Genomic DNA, 14,233 nt, shown 5'->3' on the forward strand with positions numbered 1-14,233 from the left:
TTGTAAAATATATTATAATATTGTCTTATATAATATTCCGTGAACAACAAAAAAAAAAAAACATAAGTAAATAAACAAGTTGAAAGCAGAGAAAGAACAGCAGAACTATATGTACAAAAGTTTAATAAGAAGAAGAAATATATATACAGAGAATGGAAAAAGGAAAAAAACAAATTCTTATCAATTAAAACTTATAGGTTGACTTAACCTTAATAACAACTATATTTAAATTATTATCCAAAAGAGTATAAAAGTTAATATAAAATAAAATTTAGTTCAAACCTCACGTAGTCATCCACTTCTAGTGTTAACGACCGTCCACTGAAGTAAAACACCATAATTTTGAAAAACAAAACATATATGACAATATTTCTCACATGTGATATTCTTACATTGATAATATAATATATTGTCTTATATATTACCTACCAAAATAGGTAACGAATCTATTCTAACCATAGGTTTTTATTTCATGGAACTGCCCCGAAATAATTTCAATCCCAAGGCCGGAATTCGAACTGGCGCCGTTGCAATTATGAGATTACTTAGACCGACGCCTCAACTCTCTCGCTCTTTTCGCATTCCCTTCTTAATCTTCTCTTCTGTACTACAAATTTATGTGAACAGGTTTTTTCATAAACGTAAAAGTAAGTCAGTTTGCTCTTTAAGTGATAGCATTGCTAGACTGTTTTGCTCCAAGTTTCGAATTGCTGAGTTTATCACACCAGTGGAAGGCGCGACAGAGAAAGAGGAAACGATTACTTACCGAATGGTTGTAACAAAGTACAGTGTTACGGTTGCCATGGTAAAATAAAAACACTCCCTAGATCTGCGTAGACAAGAGGTGTTACGGTTGTCATGGTGAAAAGAAAACACGAGCGATATGTTTTAGACGAGTGGGTTTTGTTTTTGGTGAAGGCGACAGTTTTGATTTTGGAACACGTTACGATTGTTCAATGTGAAATAGTAATAGTTTAAAGGCCCTCTGTCTTTACTGTTTGAACCGGAATATCAACATGTGAGAAATGTTGTCATATATGTTTTGTTTTTCAAAATTATGGTCTTTTACTTCAATAGACGGTCGTTAACACTAGAAGTGGAGGACTACGTAGGGTTTGAACTAAATTTTATTTTGTTTTTATTTTATTTTCACTTTTATACTTTTTTGGATAATAATGTAAATATAGTTATTAAGGTTAAGGTTAAGTCAACCTATAAGTTTTAATGTTTTATTAATTGATAAGAAATCTTTTTTTTTCTTTATTCATTCTCTGTATATATATTTCTTCTTATTATTAAACTTTTGTACATATAGTTCTACTGTTCTTTCTCTGCTTTCAACTTGTTTATTTACTTATGTTTTTTTTTGTTGTTGTTCACGGAATATTACGATAATTCAACAGGTGGGTAGGTAACACCCACAGGTGGTTATAGGTTTTCTGTTATCTACATGTAAAGATATTCGCCAGTGGTCATAATTCAACAATTGTATATATATGGGTATATTTTAGTTATATTGTGGGCATAATGCTTCGGGGTTTTCGTTATTTTCAAGAAAAAATAACGTGGTGCCTAAGGAGTAATTTATTCTTTATTGTTTTTTTTTTCCTTTTGCGATTATATTTTTTTTTTTATTTTACTTTGACTTTTAATGAACTTTGACTCACCCCCTTCTCCGCTGACCGTGGGCAACGATAAACGTATAACTAAGGATAAATCAAAATTTGCGGTTATAACAGTTGAAAAATTAATTAAAACTTTATGGTAGTTTTATTTCTCCATCTGTAATAAGATACATCTCAAACTTTTATATTTAAATTGATTAATTTGTGACTGTAGATAACAGTACTCGAAATTGTGGATACTTTGTGCCAATAGACTTATTCTCACAATGATATGTTGATTGTATAATTACTTTTAATTTTCAACAATGATTCAATAAAATTGCAGTAAAAATTGAGTCAAAAATAATTTTAAATCAATTAAAATTCAGATTGACCAAGGGCAGTCCGGTTTGTACCATTTTCTATATTTTAACGACCTTTTGTTATAAATTTTTTTAAAATTATTTATTTAATGTAATTTACAACTGTACAAAATAATACAATAGGTAAATATGTAGTATGTTTCATATACACTTGAAAATCTTGGGAATGAACCACCCATTGGTGGTACTTCAAACATTAATTTAAATTAGAAGGTCCCGTGGCCATCTTCTTTTCAGACGCCTTGGAGGATTATTAGGTATTCTTAAGCATGGAAGATTAAGAATTAATGGGTTAGGATGGTTAAGGAGTTTGGAATGAAAAGACGCATATCTGTTTTGGGTCAAATCTGAAACGAATGGCATGTTAAGGTCTTTATGAATGAGTTTATTTGTGACGTAATAAGGAGCACTAAGGATTTTACGTAGGATTTTGGATTGGAACGATTGGATGCGAGAAGAATTTGAAGGTTTGGTGGAGCCCCAGAGCTCAATTCCATATGTCCAAATTGGTCTGATTATTCTAGTGTATACTAATTTTTTTGTAGTGAATGGGAAGTTTAGAGCGTTTGTCAAGTAAGTGTTGTAGCAATCGGAATCTATGAGCAGTTTCTTGTCGTTTCAGTCTTGTGTGTGGATTCCAAGTAAGTCTCTTGTCAAGATGGAGTCCTAAGTATCGAATCTGCTCAACAGGCATTAGTGGTGTATTTAGAAAGGATACTGTAGGACAGGAGGGCAGAGGTTTACGACGGAGAGTAAAGGTGATCTGGTGGGATTTGTCAGGATTTATTTTGATTCTCCAGTTTTTACACCATTCTTCAATAGATGTTATGTGTGCCTGTAGTGTTTGTGATGCATTAGTTGGGTCGTTGTTTACAGAAAGTATACACGTGTCATCAGCGTATGATGTCAGCTGTATAAACCGTATAAAGAATGGGACCTAAGATTAAAAAAAAAAAAAATTAATGATGAAGATTGAGAACTCCAGGCGTTTTGAAATTTTCTTGATTATTGTGCTATCAAACTGGTATTACATTTAATGAGTTAGTGAAAAATCTTTACATGAATTAAGAAAATCGAGTTTTCAGTTTCAAAATACATTAAGATCGACCAGAATTATCATGATCGACCTGTGCAATGCAGATTTTTTTTTTTTAAATAAGTCGATTATAGGATAAAAAGTTGCCATCACAATCCAGACATAGACATGTATCTACTTTTTTTTCTGAACTATGTGAATAGAAATAAACTCCAATATGTGAGATTTAGTTATTTGACATCAAGGGAGAATGTGTTATTCCGTTCAAAACGCATATCCAAATATTTTAAAGATAGCTATTTTCATTAATTATATAAGGGTGTCTTATCATTTTCCCTTTTTCTAATATGAAATGAGTTCTCAATATTTACTGCTTAAGATATTTATTTTATTATACATGAACTCTTTTTCCCATCACTCAGGAAACCTCACTATCCTCACTTTTAAAAATTATAGTGTTTTGGACAAGGAATAATCCTGGAGGTGCGTTTTTTTTCACTGGTGAATTAAAGAGCTTACCGCAAAGATAATTTTTTAAAAAAAGAATGAAGTAATAATAAGATGGAACGAGATCTGGAGAGTGTGCAGAATGCGGTAAAACATCACAATCAAACTGTCATGATGAAAAATAACGCCTCGTCGTTTCATTTTTTAAAAAATATATTTATTGATATTTACAACTTTACATTAAAATACATTCAGTATATTTGATCTTAGTTATAATGAAGTGAAAAATGTATGAAGAGAAACTACCAATTGCTCCATTCTAATGAGGTTTTTACATTAGCAGATCCCGTGGCCATCTTCTTTTCAGGCGCCTCAGAGCATTGTCAGGAATGAAAGAGGAAGTAAGGTTAGAATCTAGTCGGTTTGGGTGGTAAGGGAAGTTCATAATGGAAGGAGTGATATCTGGTTTGGGCTAGATCGGTTACATAGGAAACATTAAGATCTTTATGTATGATTTTATTTGTGACAAAGTAAGGAGCATTGAGGATTTTACGAAGGATTTCGGATTGTAAGGATTGAATACGAGAGGAGTTCGATGGTTAAGTGGAGCCTCAATGCTCAACTCCCTATGCCCAGATTGGCCTTATTGCAGTCATGTAGATCAGTCTTTTGTAATATGTTGGAAGTTTAGACCGTTTGTCTAGTAAGTGCCGTAATAGCCGAAATCGACGTGCAGTTTCCTGTCTTTTCAGTCTTGAAATACTAGAAAACCTAAGAAACATCATTTAAAGTAGAGTAAATTTTATAAAATATGAGCCATAATTAACCTATTTACGATATAGTTCAATAGTTCCCGAGATATATATTTTTAAAAAACTGTATTTCATAAAAAAAAAAAAATGCACTGAAAAATTTGTGTGGTGTGAATTTCTTTGGAGAAATCTATATCTAAAAAACTATTCGACGTAAAAATGTCTATCAGCAATCAAATTAAAGCTAGTTTAATTTACTATACAGTGGTTGATAACGTCTATCTTCGTAGGAGTAGTACTTCTTATGATATTTGCATTTGAAAATAAATTTTGCACATGAAGTTTGTTGGAACAACAACATATCAATTTATTTTGTCGAATATCATAAAAACTACTACTCCTGCAAATATAAACATCTTAAACTACTTTATAGTTCATCAAACTAGCTTTCATTTGAGTGCTAATACACATTGTATGTTGAGTTGAGGTATACATTTCTACTGATTTTTAATGAAATGTCGCTATTTAAAAAGCAATGTCTCTGAAACTATTGAACCTAATTAGGACTATATTTAAGGAAATTTTCTATTTTAAATTATGTTTTCATAGGGTTTTTAGTACTTTCGGTAGTTTTAAAGATATAGAGCTCCGAATGAAAAATTACTTTTTTCACGTTTAAAAACAGCCGCCCTTTTTTATTCCCCCCTATACTTGGTAGACTTATCAGTTTTGAATAGTTATTGCACATAGTTTTCATTAAAGTAATAAAAAATTGGGATTAAATAACTGATTTTTTTCTCCTCTTGGACTCTTGCCGTACTATTACTGTTACTGTTACCGGACTCTTGCCGTACTATTACCAAATAACACTTTTTCTTAGGTAAGATATTTCTCTTTTATATGTATATATAGTTTGACCATCTTCCTGCCTAATATAAATTAGATTTTTCAAATGCTCATTAGCAAATGTCTTATTTCAGTTAGTGCAGGACATGCGTTAAGGCGGTAACATGTTCCTTGATGCATAGTACACATCTAGGATCCTGAGAGTTGATGAGAATAGCATTCCGGTCTTGCCTTCTAGAAAATATTCTTAAGGCGATGAAAACGTTCTTAACTGCTATTTCACCTTCTAACTTTATACCTTCCTTCCATATTGCAGTGCTGATTTGGAAATCTCAGGATCAAACCCCTGCTCCAGCATTTTTAAAGGTTAATTTCTTTTCTAAATCTAAGGTTGGGTAGCCACAGATACTAATTCAAATAAAACGAAATATCAACTACCTGCATGTATGTATTTTACTTTGAAAACAAATTTCGGAACTTCTTCAGCCATTTTGGGAACTATAAATGGAATCAGTGGAAGACCACATGAAATTCCACTAACAGTTACCGGCAGTATTCAAAGCCAACGGTTGAACAGCCCTCATGAAGCCCAGCAAAGTGGGGCGAAACGTCAGAAAATAAATAGTTGTAAACTATTTTTGTTTCTCCTTTGACCGCAACCCTGACCGTATTCTTATATTTATTTCTCTTTTATTATCAGTTTTATTTATTTTGTTTTTCTCACCCTCCTTTTCTTGTCACTGAAGCAAATACAATACGTACACTTGACATAAAAACATATGTAAGGGATAGAACTGAGATCCCTTTACTGCTTGCAGGGCATTCTGTCTAGTATCATTTTTAAAGGATGAAACATTAAATAAATACGCTTTCCTTTAAGAACTATCCCAAAAATATATCTCACTGTAATCTTAATACAAATTTGATGTCAACATTTGTTTTTGCCAGTGTTTTATTTAAAGTGACTGCAAACGATACCTTAGCGGGAAGGTATTCTATAAATATCCAGCACTTTTCCAGATTGATTGACGTTCATGGTTACTTCTCCGTTCCTGTGAGTTGTGGTTTAATGATATATTGGCTAAATGACCGTCCGTAGCTCATGTGGTTAAGGCGTAGTTCTTTACAGCCTAGGAACTGCGGTGGCGCCGGTTCGTATCCCGACGTGAAGAGGGGTTCGACATCATCTGTGGTGGCCCCACGAAATGAAATCTTGACTCCCCCCAACCATGGTTAGAATAGGTTGGTTACCTCTAGATAACCCCTTCTCCCCACCCCGTCAAATAAGAAAATGAAAAAAGGTTTTTATCAATATTAAAATTGTGATGTTTCTAAGGCCAAATAACGTTTGGGTCAATATTAATAATGTATGTGTTAGTACCTAATGTATAAATAGGCTTCCCGCCATCTTTTGTATAGTCAAAAATTCTAGGCCATAGTAACTTTAATTTAAAAACAAAAATACAAATATAATTGATTCGTATGACAAAATTATATACATATATTTTTTTTTTTATACCAGATTGGCTGGTGGGCCTTACATGGTTGATATAACAGTTACATTTTTTTGTTTTTTAACAATTGATTGTGGGGGGGGGGGGTGAGTATATTCTAGTACAAAAGATACCTCTAACTATTTAAAACGCTATAAATATTGAATAATTATTAATAATAAAGATGAATTATATAATTCTTAAGAAGAGAGAGAAAAGAAAAGTTAGTAACAATGACATTTATAGATTTAACACAACAAATAATTAATTCTAATGGCAAAAAAAATTAATTCGGGAAAAAGACTTAGAGAAAAAATAAATAAAACAATAGCAATGTCAATAACAGTATAGATAATTATAGAAGTAATAACAGAATGTCCTGCACCAGCCTGGGCTTCAGTCTTCAGGTTGTGGTTGGGTTTCCCAGGTTGTAGGTCACTGCTCCTTTAACTGCCGGTACCTGGTATTGGGATTTCATGTAGCCTTCCACTGATTCCATTTATAGTTCCAAAAATGGCTGAAGAAGTTCCAAAATTTGTTTTCAAAGTAAAATACATAAATGCTGGTAGTTGATATTTGGTTCCATTTGAATTTACTTTAGGTGTCTGTGGCTACCTAACCTTTCCCTACCTTATATTTAGAAAAGAAAATCAACCTTTAGAAATGCTGGATTAGAGGTTTGATCATGGGATTTCCAAATCAGTACTGCAATATGGAAGGAAGGTATAAAGTTCGAAGGTGAAATAGCAGTTAAGAACGTTTTCATCGCCTTAAGAACATTTTCTAGAAGGTAAGACCTGAATGTTATTCTCATCAACTCTCAGGATCCCAGATGTGCACTATGCATCAAGAAATATGTCACCACCTTGACACATGTCCTGCAACTGAAATAAGACATCTGCTAATGAGAATTTGAAAAATCTAATTTATATTAGGCAGGAAGCGAACGACCTACTACTTTGCCATAAGGAAAAAAATTAAAAGTTATATACTATGCAAACTCTGGTTTTTATTGGACTCATTCCAATAATAAGATATTCTTATCTGACATCTAATGAATATATTGGAATCCATTCCTGCTTTCCAAACGGAATCTCATCTTAATTAGGCTAACAGGTGGGAGGTTAAAAAAAAAAAAATCAAAAAACTTCAATATTAACCGTTTTTCAAAAAGTGAAAAAAAAAAGTGATAACCTAAAAACTATGACGCTGTAAATTTCTCCACAACCAAAAAAAAAATGTTCTGAAAATAGGAGTGATATAAAAAAAAAGCTGCCGTAGCAGGAAAAGACGCACCTCTAGCGCAGGACTCGTGCGGCTGAGGAATGACCAATGTTAATAATTCTACTTAGAGGAATCCATTTCTTGGAGCTTTGCATCTTAGCAAAAGAGAAATGGAGGCTCAAATTGGGCGGACTATGTCAGTAGCGGTTCGAGAAGAAGTCAAGATGGTTTTACGGTGGCAGTAATTGCTATGGTTACATTATACTACATATTATATTATATTAAATATATATTATCATACTACATATTAGCTGTTGGGGCCACAGCCAGGTTGTCCTGTTGATGCCCTTACACGATACCCAAAATATGCTAGATTCTACGTGTAGTTAATTTTGGGCTTTAAATACTGTTGAGGTTTCAAAATATAAGTAGAAAATTTCCTCCAAAATAGATGAGACAGTTAAGAAAAGAAATAATAGGTGAAAGAAAGAGAGAGCGAGACAGAGAATAGGAATACACTGTACTTATAAATGTTATATTTGATATATTCTGCTTTCTTTTTTTTTTTTACCAGGACGCGGTAAGAAAGACGGTAACGGGCAGATGATGATCGGCGCTATGATGATCGCTATGGGACTGACAGCGTTGGCAGCTCTGTCCGGGAAGGCGATGGCAGCCTCATTAGCAGCACTGATGCTGGCCGCAGCCTCCCTCCTGCGCAAGAGCTCGGAGGGTGCGCACTCTTACGAACTGGTGGCGCATCACCGCAGTCTTCACGACGGCAGTCAGAGGCATCCACAGGATCGATGATGGTCTCCAGGAGCGACCGCTACTATGGCAACAGTAGATCATCATTAGAAGTTCCTAAGCTTTCGAAGCATTTAATCTCTCCAGCAGTAGTAAATAGCGAACCATTCAGCGTTTCAATAATTAAGACCTATATACAGAACTATTTTTATAGACGTTTTTGTTGATACGTTTATGTACAGATTACCCTAAATTTACAACTAATACATAGTTCATGTTAAAGTTCAAATACCTGGACATTTGCACAACAGTTCCAATAAAAAAATATATATAATAATTAAGGCTTAGGGAATCCGAAGATTCGATGCTGATACCACCAATCGTTCTCTAAATACATCTGCCCAATGACGCCCCTCCAAACCCAATTCTACTAAATCAGTCTTAATGCTATACTCCCATCTATGTTTATATACACCTCGGACGGCTACCCGTTAGTTCACTCAATTCGGCGCAGTGCAGCCTTCTAAATTCTCCTGTTAACTGATCTTTTCGATTATTAGGTTCGAATATTTTTCGTAATACTTTATTTTAAAAAACTTTAAGGCGCTGTTATTCCCTTAGTGTAAGAGGCCACGTTTTGCACCCATAAAGAACAATGGAAACGATTGAACAGTTTTGTAAATTTTAGCTTTCAAATTTTTGGACGGAACACGGGGACTATGCAATTTCGACGTTGAAAAATAATAAGTATTAAGAAAAAAAAAAAAGAAAATAATAAATATAAATTATGAATAATGAATGTATTTATTAAAAAATATAATATACGCAATAATCAAGTTTTGTACTTACAATGTTTACGTATTGTCTATTGGAATATGTTTATTAAGTTTTTTGGTTTATGTTTTTTATGACACCTGTCAGCAATAATCCATTTTTGTTATTTTATTTTTTTTTACCATTTCTCTTGGACGAAATAGAACAAAAGAGACAAAATAATGTGCCACCATGAGCACTAGTTGGTTAGTTGTGTTGAGATTTTTTAGAAAGTGCCTCTTTTCTTTATAAAGTTGTAATTTGTTGTCTTTAAAGTTGTTTAGTCACATTTTCCTTATTTTTTTCAGTCAAATAATAAACATTTGGTAATCATCTTTAACTGAAGAAAACGAAGTAAAGAACTTCAAAATTTACGGGAAAGATGACATCGAATATGTTGATTTTGATCTAGGCTATGGCTCCGTGCCACCTAGGATTCGATTTTGTCCACTATAGATGAACTAGACTATTTCGTTTAACCCAGACAGAATTAATAAATATTAGGTATCCAAATAAAAATAACAATGAAAAAAACTAAAAATTGTGTGTTATACTTTTTTGATCAATAAATCGGCATTGTAAGGATTTTTTTTAATAATTTTCATTAGTAAATTGGAATCGTACACTCACTCACAGCCTCTCCCCTGGCATTTATGAGGCCCGCTAGTCAATGGGTGGCACTCAGAAAAATATGCGTGGAAGTGACAAACCTACCCTATGAAAACCACGTCTTGAAAGGCACAATGTATTTCTTAAGTACATCACGCGAGTCCTTGGACCTCCACGGTTTGTCGCGCCATTGTTTAATTTTTCAAAATTGGAATCATACAGTTTGGAAAATTTAATGCTGAATCGAATGCCTCAAGAATGAAGGCGATCGGATGAACGGGAAGCAAGTTATGATTGAAAAGGTCCAAATTATTTTTTCTCTTAAATAACGCATTCTAGGAGCGTCCAAAGAGATGTTTCTTGTAAAAAATGTAATGCTGAATCGAATGCTAGAAGAATGAAGGCGATCGGATGAACAGGGAGCGAATTATGATCAAAAACGTCAAAATTATTATTTCCTCTTAAATAACGCATTCTAGAAGCGTCCAAAGGGGGGTTTCTATTAGAAAATTGATTGCTGAATCGAATTCTGCAAGAATGAAGGCGATCGAATTAACAGGGAACGAGTTATAATCTAAAACGTCCAAATTATTTACTAAATAATTCAAAAACACTATCCAAAATTATAGTCTCAAAACATTTATTTCATTCACACGTCCAACGTTTCGGCCAATTCGGCCATCTTCAGGGACAATCTCAAATTACTATAAGACATATCATCTAACCATTTAAAAAAACTCCATACAGGCCATTCTGCCCAGGTCAAAACATTTATATCTAATATGTCAAAATTACATTAAAAATCACAGTCTTTTAGTCTTTAGTCTTCCAAATTATTTTTTTCCTCTTAAATAACGCATTCTAGAAGCGTCCAAAGAGGTTTTTTATGTAGAAAATTTTTAAATTAACACTAAAAAAGAGTATTTTTTTCTGGATGATAAAATTTTATTTATTTTGATTAGGATGGACTAAAAGCCATCTGTAGATGATGGAGTTGTGGTATGTCTTTGCTTGAACTGCAGCTGTGCCGGTTCGAATCAGACCTGGGTGGTCGATTTTTATTTCTGTAGTGGTCCCACGAAATGAAAGTTTGAACCCCCCGTCTTGGTTATAATAGGGAGGAAATTACTAGAAAAGAGGATGTTAAAATTTTATAGGACTAAACAGTTCTTAGTGAAGAAAGTCACGTGTGTACTGTTTCATCGTTGGGAGATGTGAATCACAAAATATACTTGGAATTCTGGTATACTAACAATAGTTGTTTACTGTTTTATTATAAATGTTTTTAATGACTTCAAATTTCTTGTAGTTATGGAGACAGGTATACCTGTAGGCAGGAATGGAATGTGTTATTATCTGGCGTATGAGAGTTTCATATAGGGTCAGATTAATTATAATTCAATTACTTTATAATTTATAAATTATAAAATCGATAACTTATAATATCTATTAAAATGTTGGATAATTTTACAGACGAAGTTTTTAGCTGTTTTGTATTTGTTTTGTATATGTTTGCAAAAGGTGAGGAACTGTCCAGTTATAAGCCAAAGTAATTGACAAACTGAGCCCAGTAGATTGTATAAATTGAAGTCTCCTTTTAGTGAATACGATAGCTTATATTTTTGTTTTATTTACATTAATCTTCAATATATTTTTTTTTTTAATACCCGCTGAGTTTTTTAAGAAAGGGCTCAGGAAATATTCTATTTGATGATGTATAAACGGCTATGTCATCCTCATTATAATCGCTCTTAAAATCGGTGTGAGAGAAGGTCTGAGATATTTTTGTTAAATAGGATAAGTTTTTTTTTTATTTATTATAACATTTTAACTTTGGAAGGACTCTCCAGTCCCATATCACAATCCTCGAAGAATGGTGTCGAAATTAAAGAACAAAAATAAATCCCAACAAATCACATTTACTCTTCGTCGTAAACCTGCCGACTGCCCTACAGTATACTTTAATAATGTGGCTCTTACCCCTGTAGAACAGATTCGTTATCTTGGACTACATCTTGACGAACGACTAACCTGGAATCCTCACACAAGACTGAAAAGACAGGAAACTGCACGCAGATTCCGACTATTACAGCACTTACTAGACAAACGGTCTAAACTTCCAACTCATTACAAAAGACTGATCTACATGACAATAATAAGGCCCATCTGGACATACGGAGTTGAGCTTTGGGGCTCCACTAAACCTACGAATTCCTCTCGTATCCAATCTTTACAATCCAAAATCCTTCGTAAAATCCTCAATGCTCCTTATTTTGTTACTAATAAATCCATCCATAAAGACCTAAATGTTCCTTATGTAACCGATCTAGCCCGAACCCGATATTATTCCTTTCATAATAAACTCCCTAACCACCCAAATCCACTAGTTTCTAACCTTGCTTCCTCTTAAATTCCTGGCAATCCTCCGAGGCGCCTGTAAAGAAGATGGCCTCGTGACCTTATATTGTAAACTGTTTTTAGAGTTCTAGTACAGGGTAGTTTCTCTACATCCTGTATCATATCATTATGTCATTATGATCAAATTTATTTGTTGTATTTTTTATACAGTTGTAAATATCAATAAATAAATAATTAAAAAAAACAACATTGGAAGGTCTCTCGGCCATCTTATTTTCAGGTGCGTCAGAGGATTGTCAGGAATGGAAGAGGAAGCAGGTCGTTGACAAGGCTAGAAACTAATGGGTTTGGGTGGTTAGGGAGTTTATAATGGAAGGTTTGATATATGGTTCGGGCTAGATCGGTTACATATGGAACATTAAAGTCTTTATGGATAATTTTATTTGTGACTAACTAAGGAGTATTGAAGATTTTACAAAGGATTTAGAATTGTAAGGATTGGATACGAGAGGAATTTGAAGGTTTAGTCGAGCCTCAAAGCTCCACTACCAAATAATCTTTAATTCAACTATGATAGTAATATTTGCATCAGATACTTGTTAATTTAATTATTTTAAATAAATTTTTAGTCACTCGAATTTTTGAAGCGTTGACTGGTTTGTTATTAACTCTAGTGTGTGAGATTTAATAATCTAACTATAATCTTTTCTTTTATAGTTTTATTTTAATTTTATATAAACATTATTTATTTTTATGTTTAGTAAGTATGATAGATTGAATAAATGGTGTAGATGGAATGGTAAAAGGTAAGTTATTCTATTTGAAGCATATAACAAAATATAATTTTTCTGTAATAGGTTTAAAATACAGAAAATGTAAACCTTTGTGATTGAAAAAGCATTAATAAATGTTTCCATCCAGTATTTAATTGGATTCCTTAAAAATGGTAACCTTTTCTTCAACAAAACAATAAGCAACACCATCTCCAGTAACTTTTACATATGTCACACTACAAGATTCTTAGACCATTGTCAATACAAAATGTATTTATTTATTGGAAGATTATTGATTGACCGTGTGTAAAGATGAAAGGAATATGGTCCGGGTACGGTCAAAAAAACTCAAATAGTAGAATTATACTATTTTATTGAGCCAACGTTTCGCCCCACGTTGCAGGGCTTCGTCAGGGCTAAAAAAGATACTAACACATAGTTACAAAAGGGAAAAAAAAAAGAAGAGAAAAAAAAAAAGTAAGATATAATAAGAAAATTTTCTTATCATATCTTAGTTTTTTACATTTTATACCCGTGTTATTTTACACTTATGTTTTTTTTTTCTCTTCTTTTTTTTTCCTTTTGTAACTATGTGTTTGTATCTTTTTAGCCCTGACGAAGCCCTGCAACGTGGGGCGAAACGTTGGCTCAATAAAATAGTATAATTCTACTATTTGAGTTTTTTTGACCGCACCCGGACCATATTTATTTATTATAGGCAGATGGTCCGGGTAGTGGTAAAAAAAGGTATACAAATAAAAAAAAAATTTAATTGTGACGCACATTTATCCTCAGTTTGCAGGACTTCATCAGGACTAAATGAAAACAAGATTAAAAAATTTTAAAACAGGATAAGACAATAAGAATATACATATCAATAAAGTAAAAAAAAAAGAACGAAGTAAATTAAAAGAATATGGGTATTAATAACAATTAATGAATGCTATAATTGGTAAGTCACTGTGCCACTAACTCCAAGGACCGAATCCGGCTGAGACAATTAATTACTGTTTTACTATAGACGTGACCCACTTTATAGAGCCTAGGTGAACTCCGGAGGACCTCTGAATCCACAGGGTTGACTCAGTGACAAAAATAGAATAAATATTTATCTGCCACAGCCGGGTTCGACTTCAGGTCCTTGGAAC

The 14,233-nt window shown here is 33.1% G+C and overlaps 1 protein-coding gene across 1 annotated transcript in view; it reads left to right on the plus strand.

Annotated features, from left to right (window-relative positions):
- Positions 1 to 8,595, plus strand: part of LOC136796655 (uncharacterized) — a 9,393-nt gene extending 798 nt beyond the window's left edge. Inside the window, exon 2 of the mRNA XM_067050966.1 lies at positions 8,360 to 8,595. Coding sequence (XP_066907067.1) covers positions 8,360 to 8,595 — 236 coding nt within the window. The remainder of the gene's footprint in view (positions 1 to 8,359) is intronic.
- Positions 8,596 to 14,233: the final 5,638 nt, after the last annotated feature.

Source organism: Halyomorpha halys, unplaced genomic scaffold (genome assembly GCF_000696795.3).
Source record: "Halyomorpha halys isolate HHAL.00 unplaced genomic scaffold, Hhal_1.1 Scaffold990.1, whole genome shotgun sequence".
Classification (NCBI taxonomy): Eukaryota; Metazoa; Arthropoda; class Insecta; order Hemiptera; family Pentatomidae; genus Halyomorpha; species Halyomorpha halys.